Source organism: Babylonia areolata, chromosome 10, assembly GCF_041734735.1.
Source record: "Babylonia areolata isolate BAREFJ2019XMU chromosome 10, ASM4173473v1, whole genome shotgun sequence".
NCBI lineage: Eukaryota > Metazoa > Mollusca > Gastropoda > Neogastropoda > Buccinidae > Babylonia > Babylonia areolata.
The window spans coordinates 14,095,029-14,116,539 of NC_134885.1; the positions used below are offsets into that span (position 1 = coordinate 14,095,029).

Genomic DNA, 21,511 nt, shown 5'->3' on the forward strand with positions numbered 1-21,511 from the left:
GTGTGCTGTGTGTTGCAGTGTGTATCGTGTGTTGCAGCGTGTGTTGTGTGTTGCAGTGTGTGCTGTGTGTTGCAGTGTGTGCTGTGTGTTGCAGTGTGTATCGTGTGTTGCAGTGTGTGTTGTGTGTTGCAGTGGGGGCTGTGTGATGCAGTGTGTGCTGTGTGTTGCAGTGTGTATCGTGTGTTGCAGTGTGTGTTGTGTGTTGCAGTGAGAGCTGTGTTGCATTGTGTGTTGTGTGTGCTGTGTGTTGCTGTGTGTTGCAGTGTGTGCTGTGTGTTGCAGTGAGAGCTGTGTTGCAGTGTGTGTTGTGTGTGCTGTGTGTTGCAGTGTGTGCTGTGTGTTGCAGTGTGCGCTGTGTGTTGCAGTGTGTGCTGTGTGTTGCAGTGTGTGCTGTGTGTGCTGTGTGTTGCAGTGTGTGCTGTGTGTTGCGGTGGGGGCTGTGTGTTGCAGTGTGTGCTGTGTGTTGCTGTGTGTGCTGTGTGTTGCAGTTTGTTGCAGTGTGTGTGCTGTGTGTTGCAATGTGCGCTGTGTGTTGCAGTGTGTGCTCTGTGTTGCCATGGGGGCTGTGTGTTGCAGTGTGTGCTGTGTGTTGCAGTGTGTGCTGTGTGTTGCAGCGTGTGCTGTGTTTTGCAGTGAGAGCTGTGTTGCAGTGGGGGCTGTGTGTTGCAGTGTGTGCTGTGTGTTGCAGTGAGAGCTGTGTTGCAGTGGGGGCTGTGTGTTGCAGTGGGGGCTGTGTGTTGCTGTGTGTGCTGTGTGTTGCAGTGGGGGCTGTGTGTTGCAGTGTGTGCTGTGTGTTGCAGTGGGGGCTTACCACGGCTTCCTCTACATCAAGGGGGGCAACGACAAGGCTCGCTTCATCTTCGACCACGTTGGTAACCTGGCTGGCATTCAGACAGCGGTGAGTGTTCTCTGTGTGTGTGTGTGTGTGTGTGTGTGTGTGTGTGTGCTTGAATGTATGTGTGTAGTATGTGTGTCAATGGGCTTGGGTGAGAGAGAGAAAGACAGGCACAGAGAGGTAGTGATATCAAGATAAACTAGAACGACGTGGGTTGTGTGAATGATAAGTGACTTCTTGATTAAGGAATTAATGACTATGACGTCATCAGAAGTCGCATCGGTGAAACCACTACAGAATTTCACCACTCTGAAAATAAACTTCACTGACGAAGGTGCGGGAGGGGGTGGGGTGGGGAGGAGGGGGGGGGGGGAAATTATGATTTCAAATTATGCCAAGCACATGATAAAAAAACAACAACAACAACAGGAATGAAGTAAACTCCTGCAGAGTCGTGTTCCAGTAATTCATCTCATCCAGTCCATCAACGTTTCCCCACATGTTTCTATATCACCCAGCAGCTCAAACCCAGAAGTGAAAGCAAACCATGCATCTTCTTCTTTCCACGTTTGTCAAATATTGGGCCCCCCCCCCCCGCCCCCTCCCTCTCCCCCCCCCCCCCCCCCCCCACCCCCTCATTCCTGAACATCAGGCCTGTCCTATAAGCCACCCTGGAAACGATGTTTATGGTGCAAACCATCCAGTTTTTGTGTGTGGTGTGGAACACGATGCCGCTCGCCTCTCTGCCCTCATATCGTCACTGTCGGGACAGTGTGTTGCAGTCCTTTCCCACCTGACTCCAACGCTGAGCGCCTTCACACTGCCACCATCACACGTGCCTGCTTCCTACATCTTTCACCTCCGCGCTTGAAAAACAAACACCACCTTCCCCTTCTTCTATGAAGTATTCAAGGCCCATCTTCATTTCATTTAAATTGAGCATACAATGACTTTCCACTATGATATTTGATCACAAAAATTTGCGCCCTCATGTTTTCAGCTGCACATGGGAATAAGTGATATTCAGTTTGCCACATGCTTTTATAAAGGGCAGTAAGTAGTTAGTCACACACTAACCCATCTGGAATCCCACAGGTATGCTTTTATAACCAATCACTGTCTGATACTTGAGAAAAAAATTAGTAAGATTTCTCAAATCAAAAAATGTTGTCTTTATTTACATTTGACTCACGTGCATCGATGGTTCAAAAATTCATACTAAATATTCATTAGTTCTCGTACCTCCTTGGCTTCATCAAGCTTTAATACTGAAGACAGAAGGACAACAACAACAACAATAATAATAATGATACATCTCATAACCTCCATGCTCAAATTATCCTGCATTGTGGGGGTCCTCAAATCAAAAACAAAAAGAGAAACAAACAAACAAACATATAGTTATATAAATTCAATTTTCTACCTTCAGAGAAATGTTTAGCATCCGTACATACGTACATTAAGACAGGACTTTGTTCGATGTATTCATGCTTGTTGCTCTGTCCAGTTGATGTGTTTGTATTGTGACATTTTCAATGGTTTAAATCAAACGTGTGTGTGTGTGTGTGTGTGTGTGTGTGTGTGTGTGTGTGTGTGTATGTGTATGTGTGTGTGTGTGTGTCAGATTCCCGGTAACATGCACGGCTTCAACGCCCTGAACGAGACCATAGAGGTTCCGGCCCGTGAGGTGATCCCCCCCATCCTGGACAGCGACGACCGGGATGCCTTCGGCGTCAAGATGTACACCATCACAGGTCAGTGCCCTGCCGCTTCCTCAACACACCCATCACACCCATCATTATACACAGCTACCTTCACAGTGTGTATCACTCACTGACAGGCGCGGGGTCGGGTTTACCTGGTATACTGGTCACATAAGCGGTATACCAATTACAGACACGATATTCCTTCTAGTACTGACAACATTAATCACTTTTGTGAGTAGGGACGGGGAGTGGGGTTGGGGTAAAAATGAAATAAACTGTCTCGAATCGTGTCACGCACATCCGGTTTTGTTCACCAGAATTGCGTTACAGTTTTGAGTACAGTGATCCAACAGGACGTTTTGCACGTGACGGTATGTTGAATTTAACAACCAATCAGCTTCCGCGTTTTAGGTCTCGTTCAGTGCTTGCTCTTGGATCACGGCATACGACATCGTGCTTACCGGTGTGCCAGTTAGGTTGGTGGTATACCGATTAGAAACACGGCTCTCCACAAATTCCTTTTTATACTGACAAATAGAGTTCACGCTTGTGTTTTTCGAGAGGGTGGGGAGTGGGGGGAACATGTCGGCGCGAGTGCGTGCTTGCGTGAGTGAGTGAGTGAGTGTGCGCACCTCTCTGTCCGCATGTTTGTCGGTCTGTTTCGTTTTTCACTTACCTGCGATGTGCACGTTTCCATGACAAGCAAATGTTCAGTGGAAACAGGGGACCAGCTCCAGTTGGATTCCGCACCTTTGTTAGTCGTTAATTACAAAATACCTGATACGGGAGGGACGGAAAAGATGACAATCATGGGAAGGAATGAGGGGCTGGGTGTGCTGGACGGGGACTGTGGGGTGGTGGGGGCGAGGAAAGGCGGGTAGGGAGGGGGAGCAGTTAGCTCGAGAAGAGGCGCAAGCTCCTCTGGGACGGCAATCGGGATTTCACGCTGAACAATCGGTGTGGCGTGAGAAAGGGATATCATGCGTGTTTTACTCGTTTGTAATTGTGTGTGTGTGTGTGTGTGTGTGTGTGTGTGTGTGTGTGTGTGTGTGTGTGTGTGTGTGTGTGTGTGTGTGTGTGTGTGTGAGGAGTGGGGGTAGGGGATTTTTCAAGAATTCATTCATTCGTGTTCACTCAATTTAATATTTTTAGGGTGATATTTCTGTCAGCCTGAAAAAATCACACACACACACACACACACACACACACACACACACAAACCATGTATTTTGCTGTGAAAGTGCTCTCTCTCTCTCTCTCTGTCCATGCGTGCGTCCGTGGAGTGATGGCCCAGAGGAACGCGTCCGCATAGGAAGCGAGAGAATCTGAGAGCTCTGGCTCGAATCACGGCTCAGCCGCCGATATTTTCTCCCCCTCCACTAGACCTTGAGTGGTAGTCTGGACGCTAGTCATTCGGATGAGACGATAAACCGAGGTCCCGAGTGCAGCATGAACTTAGCGCACGTAAAAGAACCCACGGCAACAAAAGGGTTGTTCCTGGCAAAATTCTGTAGAAAAATCCACTTCGACAGAAAAAAACAAATAAAACTGCACGCAGGAAAAAGTACAAAAAAAAAATACAAAAAAAAAGGGTGGCGCTCTGGGTGTAGCGACGCGCTCTCCCTGGGGAGAGCAGCCCGAATTTCACACAGAGAAATCTGGTGTGACAAAAAAATGAAAATACAATACAATACAATAGCCTCTCCCCTCCCCCACCCCCTGTCTCCCCTTCTTTTATTGCGTCTTCTTTATTCTGCACTTCCTCCCCCCCCCCCCACCCCCCTCTTCCTCTTTTGATTTTCCCCAACGTTGGTAGTCCACCTACTTCCATACACTACAGACAACTCTTCCATACGGCCCCCACGCCCCTCCTCCCTCCCCTTAAAAAAAAAAAGGCGGAGAAGAGGCAGGGCGGAAAAAAAATGAAACAGTAAAACAGTGAATCATGCTGTAACTTGACGTTGGTATGATTCAGGCAAGAAGGGAAGTGGTTGTTGGCGGGGAATGGGGGAGGGGGCGTGGGTTCAATTTGGTCTCCCTGAAGCTGTACAGTGAAGTCCCTCCTTCACCTGATCGTGTCTTTGGAAACCTTACCACAGATATCAATCACCGTCCGCCACCACCCTACCACCCCACCAACACGCTGCCATCACCCCACAAAACTAATGGCCCAGAAGTTGTACAATGCTCTGCTTGATTTCCGAACCCCAATGCTCCCCCCTCCCCCCCCTCCCACACACCCCCACCCCCACCCCAAGTCCCTATCAGACCCCATCCTTTTCCTCTACTACCTCCCTCCCCACCCCTCTCGCTCTCTCTGTCTCTATGTCTAATGTTTTGCGAGAATGGGAGGGAAGTTGTTATGGGAAATGCTGAAGTATCCTTTGGAGCTATGGATCCAAGTTCGATCTGGACACTATTAATTCGATTCGCAAACTGAACACGTTTTGACATGGGCCACTGAGTTAAGATGGCGAAACTATATATAGTTACAGTTGCCAGTCTCGCAATTAATGTCGTTCTGTCGAGCTCTATTTCTATTCCGTTCTGTTCCGTTTGACGTTTTTTCCCTGTTTGTTTTGTTTCGTTATCAGTTGTAGCACACACATTAAGTGATAAATCGGTTTAATGTTGTCCTCTATTCTGCAGCATGCCTTGCTACGTTATCAGCATGACTGACTGTGGCTCCATGTATTCATTCCATCACGACAGGAGTCGGGTTTCCATACGTTACCGCCATAGCCATCCCTCTCTGTCACGTTTCTTCTCTCTCTCTCTCTCTCTCTCTGTCTCTCTCTCTCTCTCTCTCTGTGTCTCTCAGCTTCACAAGAGGAACACAGACCGCAGCGTCATCGCTCACGAACGAAATCTTATTCATATTAAAACAGAAAGACAAAAACAAAAACAAAAAAAACAAGAGAACACACGAAGCAACGCGAATGTAAACAAAATGAAGCAAAACAGTAAACAGCACCCAAAACTAAACAGCAAAACAACCCGTTCCCACCCTTTCCACACGTTAGTTGTTATCCTAAACAGTATTTTGTCCCCTCAACACCTGTCGCCACCTGTTACCATCATCACCCTGGTCTCTGTTCTAATACAGGACGCGAGGATCAGATGGAAACAGAGGACCGCCACTAATAAACATCCACCGCTTATGAGACAGCTTGACACAGAGAGATGGGGGGAGACAGCTTGACACAGAGAGATGGGGGGAGGGGGAACTGGGGGCTGGAGGGGCGTGGGGGGAGAAGTGAAGCATCAGAGAAAGAGAGAGAGAGGGAAACAGAGACAGATGCATAAGACAGCTTAATGGGCACGAAACGATAAAGAAAGTAATTTGTTAACAACTGCTGTGCTCTGTAATGACCTTTCGAATAATTTTTTAATCACTGCTGACACGTTCCACAGGAACCATGATCAAAGACGACACCGGCGTGTCGGCTGGGTGACTGAAAAAAGGGGGTGATTCAGGCAAACAAACCTGGGGGCCTTGATCATGGGTTTCAACGAAAGAAAAGTTTTGAACCGAGCACTGAAATACCGCGTACAATTTAAACACGATGGTGATTAGGATTCTGTATTTTTCCCGTGCCTTTAGGGTATCCATGTCTATATCTATTATCAACGTCTCGCTGCTGCAAGAAACAGACGTCACAAAGCAGAGTCCGCCCCTCCCCAGACAGGAGACTTCCGTTGTGACACCTGCAGGCACCTGTGTGCTTCCCGCCATGCACTGTGGGGCCACTCGTGCTCCCAGCGTTGTTCTGGAACGGGCATCGCGTCATCTTCCCTCTACAAGTGACTGCCGAGGAGATTATCGCATGCTGTTTTCTTTTTTCTGTGTGGTTTTTTGTTGTTGTTTTTTCAATGCTCCAATTTTATACTTTTACACAATTCTAAATTATCATTATCCTTTTTTGTTTTTTTTATCTTCCATCATCCTACTGTTTTATCACATGTCACCAAAAATCACTGATATCACATCTGCAAGGTGGTCATTGCAGCGCGAGTAAATGTGGATATGTGATTTGTCAATTATTTTATGTCCGGTGTGTTTTCTTTCACACCAACAGAAGAAAGTGACGGGTTAAAAGCTTTTATCTATCAATTATATTATTATTCTATTGTGTACCCTCTTCTCTTCATGTTGTCCCTCACTGGAGACAAGGTTCATATAATACGATTTTAGAGTAATATTGATGAAATGGAGGTTGTTCTCAGATCAAAACCAGAGCTTGTTTCTCTCACGTTACACATTCCTGAAGACGCCCACCAAGGCGAAGTTTAGGAAAAGAAAATTCCACACACACACACACGCGCGCGCACACACACACACAATACACGAGTAACAGCGTTTTTATTGTATGTTTTAACCGACAATTGTCACAATACAACAGCAGCACCCTCCGTCGAAACGCGGTGCCAGCAGCTGCGAGATGTTGCTGGCAATAGTCCACATTTCTTCCCCTCCAGTCTTCTGTGTGATTGTCGGAGTGAACAGCCACGCCTTGTGAACACTGCTCATTCCGTCTTGAGGGGAAAATTGGGACTATTGCCGTGTCACCGTCTTCGTGATATGTATGAGAAAGCAGATTTAGAGGCAGTAACAACCTGTAGGCTTGCGCCTTTTGAGCACATTGTTCGGTACTTGGGGCTTGGAAACACAAAGAGGTGGCGGGGTCATTTCATTTCACACGTCCCCACCATTGGAAAACATTGATTTCCAACAACCATCCCTCTTCAGATTCGGGAGAACAAAGGGAGAGAAGAAAGCCCCCTCTTCGCGAGCTGGTTTGGGAGAATAGCTCCCCTTCCAAGAGCCTCATAACACTCACAAGACGACGATCCAAACCACAGCCCTGAAAGATGACAGGCCAGGAAGCCAGAAACAAAGAAAATGAGTGGAGAGGGTGGAGAAAGAAAAAATAAAATAAAATATGGGGGATCTCTTTTCAATGGGCGTTTGTGTAACGTAACGGCTCTAACGGGGTGTCAACAGCTCTTATCACAAAACTAATCCTCCTCCTATTGACAAATCATCATCTTTCTGGTTTGCGCGTCTTTCCTTCCCCCCAAGCTTAGCTTTCAGGGTAACAAAGGGAGCTCAATCCTCCAGAAAACATGAAATAAAATAAAATAAAACAAAATGCCATAAAATAAAATAAAGACAGCTCATTCCCTTGAATACAAAATCAAATAAATAAAACAAGATTTTATAAGAGGAAAAGAAAAAAAAACACGCCAAAAAAATTTTCAAAAATGAAATAAACACCATCAAAATAAAGCCAGGGCTGCAATGAATGGCCAATAAAACAAATAAAGGAAAGGGGGGCGGGGGAGGGGGGGGGGACACAAAACCCCAGCAAACAGATCTTGCCGTCAGAAATGCGACAAGCCCTTTCTTTTCTTTCAAATCTGTTCTTTGGCGTGCAGTTTAATCTTTCGTTTGGCATCAGGTGAAAGCAGCAGTGCGGGTGAAAAGAGATGGGTGAAAATAAAACAACACCTATTCCTCACCTCTAACAAATGAGGTATTTGAGACCCGTTCGACGAAAAGACACGCTTTGAAATGCCTTTTCTCTGCAAATAACCAGATTACTCAAGAGCATTTCACAAACGATGTGTTGAACTGTGTGGATTGAAACACGCATTATGATCTTGTGACAAAGCAAAATAAATAAAGCGCGAATGAAATAACGGATAAAGAATAACACATACCAGGAAAAAATGTTCAGCTTTGTAACAATCAATGCATGATCGCCTGAAACCAAAGAGTGCCGCCTTGAGGATAACAAATCAGTAATGGTAATTTCTCCAAGCGTGGTTCAAGAAACCGAGCGAAGCAGTTTAGGTTCATTTCACCTGTAGTGCTCGATACAAACACCCACCCTCAAGCTCCCACCACCCATCCACAAACTCAGCCACCTCTTGTTCATATATATCGCGCGTTTGTTTTTTCTTCCGCAGCAGAAACGCTGAAGCAACTGATCAACTCCTTTCTTTCCTTAGTTTTCTTTGGCTGTGTTTCTTGGTACAACCTCACGCTCATTCTGTCTGCGCGTGGGTTTTTACACGTGGGTCCGCTGTGATCCCCACAGATGGCTCTCCACATGTCTGCACCAGAAAACAGCATCGTCTACTCTATTCTGTCACATTAACATCAAGTGATTCAGCCAAGGAAACCGATTTCTCTCACTAATTTACAAGTGCAATTCCATTTGTGTGAGAAAGACAATTTTCCTCTGTCCGTACCGAACAAAACTTTTCCCAATACTGGAACAAATGAATGAATGGAGGATATGGATACTTATATATAGCGCCTATCCTCGGTAGAAGACCAACTCCAAGCGCTACACAAACACGGAGTCATTTGCACACCAGGCTGCCTGCCTGGGTAGAGCAGACTGACAGCTGCCACCAGGCGCTCATCATTCCCAAATGGGGCTGGGAGACGGTGTGCACAGTAACATAATGTCCTAATGATCCTCAAAACTAGGACAAGAATGAAAAAAAAAACAACTCAAAGAACAAATTTTGCATTTTAGAGAATGCTTTGCTGATCCTTTTCCATGCTCACTTCGTAAACCCGTCCAAGGTAAAGAACCCGCGTGTTGCCGCGTCTCAACATCAGATTGCAATCCGTTTTTGTTTTTTGTTTTTTTAAATGATGTCTTTTTCGTCTTTTCTTTTTAATTACCGGTCTCTTGTGGATTCAAAATGCCGATGGAAAACAAAGTCTTAAAAATATCACGAAAATATGTTTGAAGCCATTCGTTTTGTTACTTTGCATGTTTGTTTGATGGCCTGCGAGCTGCCAGTTCTTGCTGATGTGATATCTGTTCCCGAGGTGCAGCCCAGCTCTCCTTTGGGGACATATCGTTTTCTGCTTCAGCTGCAATTGTCAATCTTTTCTGGCTTGGGGGAGCTTTGAGGGGCCAGAGAACACAGAGACAAAAATCCATAATGATCTTGGGTGTGATCTGCTTTCTTCGTCAGCCTTGCGAAGCCACGACAGTGCGTGAGCGCGTGCTCTCTCTCTCTCTCTCTCTCTCTCTCTCTCTCTCACACACACACACACACACACAAACGCACGAGCATGCGCGCACACACACACACACACACACACACACACACACACACACACACACACACACACCTCTTGGCACTCAGCAAAATTGTTTATTATTCTCTTGAGTCTGGTTGTGACGCTGTGGAACTAAAACCTCCAGCACTGTCCTCATCGTTATGCCCAACACACACCAGAGCCCAAGCCTGCACACACCCCAGCTCCGTTTCAAAACATCCCACTTCTCCTGTTCCCAATCTCCTTTCTCACCTTGTCCCTTCAAGTCAACTTGCGCCATGTCTTCCTGTTTATTTGACAGCTGAGATGCACCCTCTACTCCAGCGATTTGGAAAACAGGACAAAAAGAGGAAGTCAACAATGCATTCCACGGTGTCCAACAAAAACAAAGGAAAAACACGAACACGCTAAAAACTGTCTTCATCGTGAAGGCCGTGATTTGATCATGCATTCTTCTAGAAATGGCTCAACACACGACTTCACGGGGAAACAGTCAGGCTGCTGGTTGTCTTTCCTCTGTTCCGAACATCGTCATGAGTTTAGTCGGGTGGAAACCACTTCCTCCTACATAATTTGTTTACGTTCGTGAAAGACAAAAGAAAAGAAAAAAAATTTTCGGCTCCGCTGTTTACACACAAGTTCCGTCTTGCTATAGTCAGCCCACATAGGGAAAGAAACCTGGTGTTAGTTCTCGACAGCTGAATAAAAAGGCAAGCACATATGGTTGCGCCAAAATCGATAGACAAAGACTGCGGGACAGAAGCAGTTTGTCCCTGTGTATCAACGACAAACTGATGATGATGATGATATGGATACTTGTATAGCACTTATCCTCAGTCGGAGACCAAGCTCTAAGCCCTTTACAAACTCGGGGTCATTTGCACAACATGCTGTCTGCCTGGGTAAAGCCGACTGACGGCTGCCATTAAGGCGATCATTAGTCGTTTCCTGAGTCATTCAATCAGGTTTCAGTCACTCACACTAGTACTCATGCAGACATATAACATTTTACGTGTGTGACTGTCCTGAGTCATCCTTTTCAGTCTTCTTCACGCTGTTAACCTCTCTGCCTCACTGAAAATACCGGTGGAAATGAAAAGAATGAGTCAAACGATCAGATCGACAACGTCTGTATATTTGTTTTTGTGGCTTGTGCGCTGTCGGTAGCTTTTTTTTTTCTTTTTTTTCACACTTCCAAAGAAGGTTCTTTTCTTTTGAATTTCATACAAAAAAACCCAAACAGTTCGTTCAATATACAACAAACGGACATAAAATGTGCAATAACCGGGCGGGGCGGGGTCGAGGGGGTGGGGAGGGGGGGGGGGAAGAGTAATCATCGCCCAAGCGAAAAAGTACATACAGTGATTTGATACTCAGACACAGCTGCTCAGATACAGCTGCTCACATAATTATACACACTCGCTCTTTTCCTCACTGCTTCTGAAACAGTATCTGTTTGCTGGTACGGTTTCTGCACCAAGGTGACTGACCCTTAACCCAGAATAATGGTTTTCTGCCTCAGCGGTAACCGTCAATCTGTTGTTAACTCCGGAGTTGATAAACACTTGAAGATGAACGTCTCAACATGGACATCGTTTTATCATTGTCTCTTGGTAAACCTTGCGACGAGCCCCGACTTTCCTTACCGTTCTCGTTTTTGTTTTTGTTTTTTTTGTTGCAGGACAGGTAGAAAGAGGAACGTTGTATCCATTTTCGAAAACAGTAGGACTTTTCTGTACGGCATGAAAACTCCACCGTTAGAAAGGAGTGATCGTGATCATTGTTACCCACGAACACGACATCTGCCAGAACGACACTGTGGCCTGAACTTCACAGAACTTCTCCCCTCCAATACACAAGTAATTCTTCACCCCTGTGCAAGAGAGATGATTTCGTCTAAACCATACAGTAGGACATTTCCTTTATGCTCCATCATACAGAGGAAGCAGGGTCAGAAAGCTAATATAGTTCTCTTTCACTGGACGCGAAGCCATAACCGGTTCCGCGGGATCAATAAATCAGCACCCAGGACAGAACCCAATTTGTCGTCTTGTTTCAACAACACATTCTCCGTCTTTCCCGGGTCATCTTTTTCGCTGTTCTTTGGAATTGCCAATCTCTTGCGGATTCGAAATTATGATGGAAACGGAGACGAGCAGTCTCACAATAATCAGTGTGTGTGTGTGTGTGTGTTTGCTCGTTTGTGTATTTTGCAAATATTTGCTTTGTATGCTGCGGGTTGTTTGGCGATGTCACACGTCACCAAGGTTAAGCCGACCGCTTCCATGAGAAGCATATCGTGTTGTGCCTCAGCTCCCACTGCCCTGTTTCCCCGCCTCACCACGTGATGAACGCACAGTCTCTGGTGATCCCCTTTGTTTGTTTGTTGTGATTTATGATCCCTGTCCGCTTGCTGTAGTGTCCCTCCCCCCCTCCTCCATCACAGCATCTCTCTCTCTCTCTCTCTCTCTCTCTCTCTCTCTCTCTCTATGTCTCCCGGATCAAGACAAACGAGGGAAAACGCAAGCACCACATCTCAGCACGGCCTCAGGCGAAGATGCGATTCACTAACATCTATATTCTCCCCTTAAGGTGGCTCTCAACACGACACTATTAGGATACATTAGCGCCAATGCTCTTCCGTCCGGATGATAGTGTGGGTAATCTGGCGGACCACAGTTTGGCCTCCACTACAGCACTGACCGACTTTCAGGACACAGACGGTTCTCCAAGGTGCCAACACTGCGGCAGCTTAGTTCATGCCAGATACTGGCAGGACAGAAGGTCAGCCGTCAACAAGTGATCATATTTCTGTACCGCGGTCAACAGAATTCAAGGATGAAATGAACGGAAACCAAGGCTGGGTTTCCTACGACCTAATAACCTGGGCCCAGGCAGAAACCTACTTGTGGTCTTTTTCTTTCCCCCCATACTTGTTTCTTTACAAAAATATCTTGTCGCTTTTGAATTTTATAATGTTGGGGGGCGGGGGGGGGGGGGAACAAAGAGGGACAGTTCCACAAATCCGTTTTGGTTCCGATGTGCATGGTTTCCATACTCTCCTGGTTTGTCGTCCGTTGCTGATTACAGATGTCACGTGTCGCAAAGGTCCCGCTGATCTCTTCCATGAGAAGTGTGTTTTATCGGTTTCCATCTCAGCTCCGATTTCTGACAATCTTTTGCGGCTTTGCGCACCTGACAAACACACACATAAGTCTGAAATTCCATGTGTCTGGTCTTCTTGAACACCTTCAGGAGGAAGGCATTTCGCTTTCTCTGTATGTCTGTCTTTCTATGTCATCAAACGATACGGCACATAGTATCTCAACAGTTCAAAGTTATGATTGTGGAGTGGACATGGGCGAGTGTGTGACGGGTTTTGTTTTGTTTGATTTATTTGCATGTTTGTTTGAATGCCTGCACATCCTAATATGAGATCGATTTCAGGCAAGACAACACGTTTGGAGTGTTTTCTGTGTGTGTGAATACAATCAATTATTCACGTCTGGGCTTCATCTAAAGCACCGACCACGCCGTTATCTTGCTTTCTGACTTAATCTGCTTTTGGGCGGAGGACTGAGCTTTCTTAACACTTCCTCCTCTACCCCTCTCTTTATTTCCACCTCAAAAGCAGATTTTCTGCTGCTGGTTTTTTGTCGTTTTCGCAATCGTTTCTCAAGCTTTAATTCCGCATCGTGCGAACACCACTTGCATTTCTACATGGCGATGGGCAGGGAGTGTCGCTGACACGATCCGCACCGAGTGTCGATGACACCGCAAAGTGCATGCCGCTTGCTCGCTCTTGGTCTTCGAAGCTATGAAAATCCCTTGTTTGAACGAGGAGGGAAACTAAGTTTTTTTATGATTTTGTGCCTTTGTTTGTTTTTGTTGGTTTTCGCTGTTGCATCAATGAGCAGAGTCTTTGCCGCACTTCGCTTCCACGCTGTTAAAAAGAACTTCACCTTTCTTCTAACTCTATGTTCTTTTCAGAACTAGGTGTTTCGTTATTGTTAAAAAAAAAACAAAAAAAACCGCTGCCACTTTTCCTTCAAACTACTGTTTTGAACAAGGGCAATGGGAAAGCACACACGTCACAACGGTCTCCATTTCCTCTGGAAAAGACATGACCTTGCTACTCTCCCACCCCCATCCCTCCTCTCCCCCATCAAGACTCCACACACGTCTTCATCAGGGAACAATGACGTCTGCTTTCTTCGGGCAGGAACAATATTATTCACTGTAGCTTTAACCTGTCGAACACAAGTCCTTCATTCGACGGCACCCGCATTATTCGACTCGGTCGGGTTTCCTTGAGACGCAGAGCAACAATGCCTTTTTATGATCCGCTCTGAATGGAAAATCCGGAGCAGGGAAAGCTTACTCCGGGTCGGAAAGCTTATATCTTTCCAATTTCTTTTACGATCAGCGCTCAACAGAAGGACCACAATCACAAGAGCTCGTATATTTCTGTTTCACAGACGGCCAGGCGATATCCCGTTCCGCCAGATCAATAAATCAGCGAGCTACGACAGAACCCATTTGTCGTCTTGTTTCAACAACAGATTTCCATTCTTTTCGGAAGTCATCCTTTCTCGCTCTTGCCCGAAATCGCCGATCTCTACCGGGCAGCAGACGATGACGGAAATAGAAAGAAGGAGCAGTCTCGAGCATCAGCAGTGTGTGCGCTCGTTTGGTGCAAGTTTGCTTAGTATGCTGCCAGTGGATTGCAGAGATCACATCTGTCACCAAGGTTAAGCCGACCTCTTCCATGAGAAGCATATCGTGCATTGTAACGGCTCCCATTGTCCATCTTTCCTGGCTTTAGGGACGTGATGAACACAGAGACACAAAGTCTGGCACTGATCATGCTTCTTGGATTCATTGTTTGTTGGATTGAATTTCTTGTCCAGTCCGTCCCCACACACTGACACAGAATCTCTCTCTCTCTCTCTCTCTCTCTCTCTCTCTCTCTCTCTCTCTCTCTCTCCGCGCGCATACCCTCTCGGATTTTCATTACACTGAGATTTCATGCCTGTATACAGCTATTTCATGATGGGCGCAACAGTCTATTATACCTGTTAAAGCACTGAACTTTCAGTCTGACGGTCCCAGGTTCGAATCTCCGTTAGGGACCCCGGTGAGTTTGTGGTTGAGATTTTTTTCCCGATCTTCCTGGTCAACAGATGTTAGTTATGTCAGTGCCTGAACCATCTTCGTGTATATACGCATACAGAAGATCAAGTGCGCATGCTAAAGATCCCGTAATGATAATAATAATCATGAATCATTCCATACAGTGCACAATCTTGCGAAATGAAACTCAATGCACTCCATGCACCCAACTCACACAGTTCATGCACTGACACCACACACCACGAACAGCCATCCAGGTATACACAGCCTGTAACACCGCTTTGGGAAGTTGGCAAAATAAATATGCCTCGGGGTTCCTTAATTCACTTGGAGTGTTGTGCAGACTGACTGAAGGCAGATTCCAGTGAAACAAAACCACGCTCCCATGTCTTCATTTTACAGTTTGTAAGGTTTCATGAGCTATTCCCTGTTGGCGTTCGGTGGGTTATGGACATAAGAACATATCCAGCATGCACACCCTCGAAAATGGAGTATGGCTGCCTACATGGCGGGATGAAAACATTCATACACGAAAAAAACAACTCGTACATACGAGTGAACGTGGGAGTTTCAGCCCGCGAAAGAAGAAGAAGACACGAACAAGTAGAAGAAGAGGAAGAAGCCATTCTAAAACGAACATCTCAACTTCCATTACGTCTTTTATGTCTGGGTGTTAAAACATCCCCTCACTGTTTCCCCTCCCTCTTGGTCTCCACAACACACACACACACACACACACACACACACACATATATATATATATATGTGTGTATGTATTTCTTTTATCACAACAGATTTGTGTGTGTGAAATTCGCTACACTACAGCGCCACCTATTTTTGTATTTTTTCCTGCGTGCAGTTTTGTTTGTTTTTCCTATCGAAGTGGATTTTTCTACAGAATTTTGCCAGGAACAACCCTTTTGTTGCCATGGGTTCTTTTACGTGCGCTAAGTGTATGCTACACACGGGACCTCTGTTTATCGTTTCATCCGAATGACTATCGTCCAGACCACCACTCAAGGTCTAGTGGAGGGGGAGAAAATATCAGCGGCTGAGCCGTGATTCGAACAGATTCTCTCGCTTCCTATGCGGACGCGGTACCTCTAGGCCATCACTCCACTCTACGTCTATCTCTCTCTCTCTCTCTCTCTCTCTCTCTCTCTCTCTCTATATATATATATATATATATATATATATATATATGCCACATTCTCGTTTTGACATGATACAGTGTGTGGGGCAGACCCATTCACTGATTGTCCAGCAAGGTCTTTATTTTTTCGGGGTGAGAGTGATGTGTGTATGTATGTGCAGGTAGGGATAGAGTAGGTGGAAAACCAGGGTAGACAACGATGGGGTCAGGGACGGTAAGGGGTGGAGGTGGAGGTGGATGACCTGCGGATGGATGGTGGTGGAAGCAGGTCCGTGATGGCAGACGCCATAGGAGACGGGGGGAAAAGAGACAAAGGGAGGGTGAATGAATGAGAGAGAGAGAGAGAGAGAGAGAGAGAGAGAGAGAGAGAGAGAGAGAGAAAGTGAGTGAGTGGAGAGAGTGATTCCTGAGGTGCTTTCGGCACGCGAAACGGCCGTAGTCCGGGGGAATGCGCGCGCACTTCGATCCATCCCCCCACCCCCACACCCCACAAAAAAATCCCCTTCCCACCCCGGGCCCTAAAGTCCTCTTAACGAGATGACGACGATCCGGGTCAAACCGATGATCGGACCTGATTGAGTTTTTCCGCATGTTTTAATAAAACACGAGCCCCGGCCTTCACTTAAAGCCCGCAGCGCCAGGGAAGAGAGAGAGGACCGGGAGGGAGCGGTGGCCAATCAGAGCCGCGCTGACATCGATGCCATCCAATAAATGCAGTCGTAAAAATTGAGCCGTCCTGTCCCGGCTCGGCTTTCCTGTTCCCGTGAACGCGCATGCTCGGTGTGCGTAAATCTTTCTGTTTCTGCTGTCTTTTTCTTTTTCTCTTTTTTTTTCCATCCCTTCCTCTTTTTTTCCGTTCCCGTCTCTATTTCTCTCTCTGTTTTTCTTTCTTATCAGGCATGATCAGTGTGTTGGCGATTGTTGTTTTTTTTCTCGACGATTTCGGACTGTGGTATGAGCATCTGTATGATTTATGTTCCTTGATTTGGATTCATGGTGGGTGAAGGGGAGGGGGGGTGGCGGGCAGAGGGAGCGGGACGCGTGTGTGTAGGTGTGTACGTGCATGTGTAAAATGTTTGTGTGTATGTGTGTGTGTGTGTGTGTGCTCGTGTGTGTGTGTGCGTGTGCGCGCGCGCGCGTCTTGTGTATGAAACGTGGCTATGGGGAAGGCCTGCGTAAGGGAGCATCAATCACACACCATTTTTCCACTACTTCTTATAGGTCCACAAACAAATGCTGCTCTGGCACTGGCCTAAATTCACAGAAGCTGTCAGTTATTTATCAAGGTCAGAACCTATGAATCTATGACTGCTGTGGCTAGAAAGGGGGAACGGTGTAACTGGCTTGACATTCCGGTTCAATGCCTCATTTATAATAGAAGTTGGAAAGAAAGGGAGAAAAAAGGTCCCTCCCATTTCTTCCCGAACTCTTCTCCATTCTCTGACAGGGTTTCCCAAAGTGCTTTAAAAACTGTAACTGCCTTCTCAAGGATCCCACCGCAAAAAGACATTCCTTCCGCCTGATGACTTATTGATGAACAGAAACTCGCATCACTTCCCTTCCTTGTGTCATAATGAAGCTTAGCCCGGGACATCTGCTTGTTTATGGCCAAAGATAAAGCACGGGCTGCTTCCGCCGTTTTTTTCATGTGGTCACCGCGACTCCTGAGGGAGAACACGTCCCGTGATCGCCCGAACGGTGATTATCGTAACCTGGGACAAAGCACAAGATGTGGCCAGCAGGGATTCATTACAACCATAATGCCAGTGTTCTGCTCACAAAATATGTCCCGCTTAGATATAGATAAATAGACAGATACATAGATTTATAGATAGATAGACAGGCAGATACATAGATAGACTCTGGTTGAATGATTCATTAATTAACTGACTGGTTGACTGATTGATTGATAAGGGGGACTCAATACAAATTGCCAAAAGCTGTTTTTCACAGAAGCTCAAAAGGGAGGAAGAAACTAAAGTACCATCCTTAGCAAAGTGACGAGTTCTGATTTCTATTTATTGCCAATGATTGTTTCATTTTAGAGAAGATTCAGCAGTGTTATCAGGTGTACACGTGACACTGTTTGATTAATGGAAAATGGACACGACGCGTACAAATACAACAGACCAGATGACCACGGATGGTTCAAAATCATAACGAGTGTTCTATATTTCGAACACAGGGGTTAATGTCAGACGTGCAAAACGTATCAACAAAGTGCCATTCACTAACTGGTCAAGTCAAACAAGTAACCCCTTTTGTCTGTGAAGCATGTTCATGATGTCGCAATCCAAAAATACAAAACTTTGCCAGCATTAAGCACCAGAAATAAAACATGTTTTCTTTCTTAATGCAGTAAAATCATAATCATCATTTTCGAAGTCAAAACGGCATCATTTTACAGAGACTATTGCATAATGTTACCTTGTAAAAGCAAGGCAAGTTATATGGTAAAGTGCCACGTCGAAGACATACAAGAAAAATGGAAAACAGACCATTTTCCTCGAGCTGTCCTGTTTCAAGTCCAAATCAACCGCCACCAAATCTAGCAAATCCCCACCCCCTTCCCTCATCCCACCCTACCTCAATCCTACCACCACCATCTTTCTGTTTGCGAGACATCAACCACAGGAGATTACTCATCCGTCAGAGTCGATACACTCTAGGTGCAGTGTGACGGGCAGGTGGTGGTAAAGAGTTAATGACGAGAACTAACAACGCTAATAACTCAAAGGCCGGAGACAATGTTGAGGAGTGTACTGGTTAATGGCTTATTGATGGTCACCACCCAGCGAAGTAGCTCTCCGCGTCTCTCGTCCTGATTTACTGACGGCTTCTGGCGTTGACAAGGACAGTGATGAACAGGGCACAGTACACTGGCTGCTGCCGCTCTGCCTTTCAGTCTTGGCCACCACCCTACGACAGCTTTGTCGTTATGGAAGCATGTACGCACACACACGTACACACACACGCGCACGCGCGCGAACACACACACACACACACACACCAATGCAAACCACGTTAAACTGTGCCATACGTGTCGGAACAATGCCGTCACAACAAGGAGGAAACTTTTTGGAATATGAGTATTATATGAACACGCTCTGTATACAATGTTGTGCTACAATGCAGTAATGCATACATTCTGTTTCCCCAAACAGCCTTCATGGTACTTTTTTTTCTTCTGGGCTATACGCCGACGGATGTGTAAAGTGATCAAGCCCAAGAAATCACAGTTCACATTGGCCACCATTTTCTCTGACCTTTCAAGTCTGATCAAAGTCAATGAGTTTGATTTTCTTTTTTCTGAAATGAAAACACACAAACGCACGAATGTCAAAATCCATTCCTTGACTTTCTGACACTGAAACTATGTCAAAATTATATGGATTTAACGCTTCGATAAATATCTACATCATGCATTCATCGGTCCACGTTGCATCCAAATCTGGCTTTACAGAATCACCGCAAAATGAATGAATTACTTAATTATTCAATGACTGAATGAGTAAATGAATGAATAAACAGATAACTAAAATACTGCCCAAGGACATTCCCACATACTCACACGTGTCATGGCTTTCTCTATCGTAACCTTTTCCCACTTTTCACAAATACTACGTTAAAAAAAAAAAAAAAAAAAAAAAAAAAAACGGCAATAAAAAGAGGATCGGATTACCCTAATTGGGAAGCCGCAAATTAGCCCTCTAATTACGCCAGCCTTGACAAAGCAGCAAACCGCCGCTTCCTCCCCGAGGTTCTTGCCGGTCGGTGATTTACCTCCCCTGTCAAGAGCCAGCCGGGCTGCCAGTTCGTCATCTTGAACGATTACCGGTAAAGGACCGGGTTGCCACGATGCTGAGAACCTTGCTCCCCCTACGTAAATCACAGCCATGACTTACGACAGCAGCAGTGTTCAGGCTATCATCCTCTTATCATCCTCTACTTCTGCCTGCGGTTTCCACATTGGTTCGTTGTCTGAGAGGCCTTTTACCTGTCCGGTCGTGTTTGCTGAGGCCACTGTCATTTAGGCAGCCCTGCTCTCATTTTCAGGGTGGCTGGGTGCATGCTGGGTGTGTGTGTGCTCGTGTTTTCATAATCTGTCGAATACTGACATGAAAGACACCATCCTCAACGTGTGTGAATCTCCAGTTAATGAATATAGACTGAGAATCACAATCAATATCACTAACAACATGGCTACTGTTTCTCTGGCAGTGGAGTGGACACAGAGAAGAGACTCCCTGGTTTCAGCGCTGTTTTAATAAGTCCACGCCGCTTGCTGGGTGTGTTGTCCATGGCCCCTATGATGTTACTTAGTTCAGCACCGACACTGGGACACACACACACACACACACACACACACACACACACTGTGTCCTCGGCGTCATTCATTTGACCGACCATGTTTTTGTTGCGGGCCTCGAGCTGTTGTCACACTCTTTAAACACACACACACACACACACACACACACACACACACACACAAGGCAAGGCATCTGATACGCTTGAAGGGATAAGGCGGAAGACGACCTGACTAACGGGACAGCTGAGAGTACCTCCGTAAAGGCTCTCACCACTCGGCTTACCGCCCGTCACACTATCAAGTTAGGCAAGACAAGAGCAGCGATCTCAAAATACGTTGAAGGCAAGTCTCAAGCAACACTCGGAATAGGAATATCCTTCCAATGTATCTTTGTGCCATCAGGGCTTTGGATGACAAGAACGGGACTGTTTTCTGACAGCACATTCAGGCTCTCAATCTTTCCAGACATATTGCCGACCTAATCCAGACAGCACTCCCAAAACATGGAGGAATTTATAACAGGTCTAGGACAATCGATCTGTTCACATAGTTTCCTTTCAGTCTATCTAATCTCGACAGTCTCAAACTGGCCGTGAGTTTCATACAGCAGCACAGACTATCACTGTATCAGCAATGTAGACCATCAGACTTTTAATGTAAATATCAATTCTTAGACTGCCAATCTATTCACAAGCGACATATCGATTTACATTCGTCAACGCACTGACGATAGCAGATTCGGACTCTCAAACCTTATAAAAAGAAAGCCGTCTCAAATCATCAGTCTAGACACTTTGCAGTCTCAAGCTAAAACTGGTACATTTGAGTTCACGCGCTCGCACACAAATACACACATGAACACACACACGCATAAAGCACAAAAATACACGAGCGCACATGCGTGCAAATAGGCTAATCAAAATGATAGTATTTATAAACGATGAATTAAAAAAAAAACAAAAAAAAAACCGCAAGCCAGACGGCGGCTGTTTTCTGATGCTACAAAGGCCATGCAGATATATAGCTGGTTCTGCCAACTGTCTGTGCATGCAGGAAATGGAGAGGGAAGAGGAGGAGGGCGGTGGACGGTGGGTTGAGGGTGGGGGGAGCAGACAGGGCGTGGTGTAAGCTGGGTGGAGGTGGTGGGAGGAAGAGGGGTGGGGGCAGATACAACATACGGTGACCCCGACGATAACAAACACAATGAGCTGCAGTATCTCTCGTGATGTATGTAGCCAGCGCAGCAAACCTTCGTTTTTCTTTGACAATTCCATCCATCACTGAG

At 46.0% G+C, this 21,511-nt stretch overlaps 2 protein-coding genes across 3 annotated transcripts in view; one reads left to right on the plus strand and one right to left on the minus strand.

Moving 5' to 3' along the window:
• The window catches only part of LOC143286806 (cysteine--tRNA ligase, cytoplasmic-like), a 401,107-nt gene that overhangs the window by 337,776 nt on the left and 41,820 nt on the right, over window positions 1–21,511 (minus strand). The window lies entirely within an intron of this gene.
• LOC143286807 (uncharacterized) overlaps window positions 1–21,511 on the plus strand; it is a 230,470-nt gene that overhangs the window by 189,761 nt on the left and 19,198 nt on the right. The window contains exons 3-4 of the mRNA XM_076594605.1: window positions 801–898; window positions 2,460–2,589. Of these exons, the coding sequence (XP_076450720.1) occupies window positions 801–898; window positions 2,460–2,589 (228 nt within the window). The remainder of the gene's footprint in view (window positions 1–800; window positions 899–2,459; window positions 2,590–21,511) is intronic.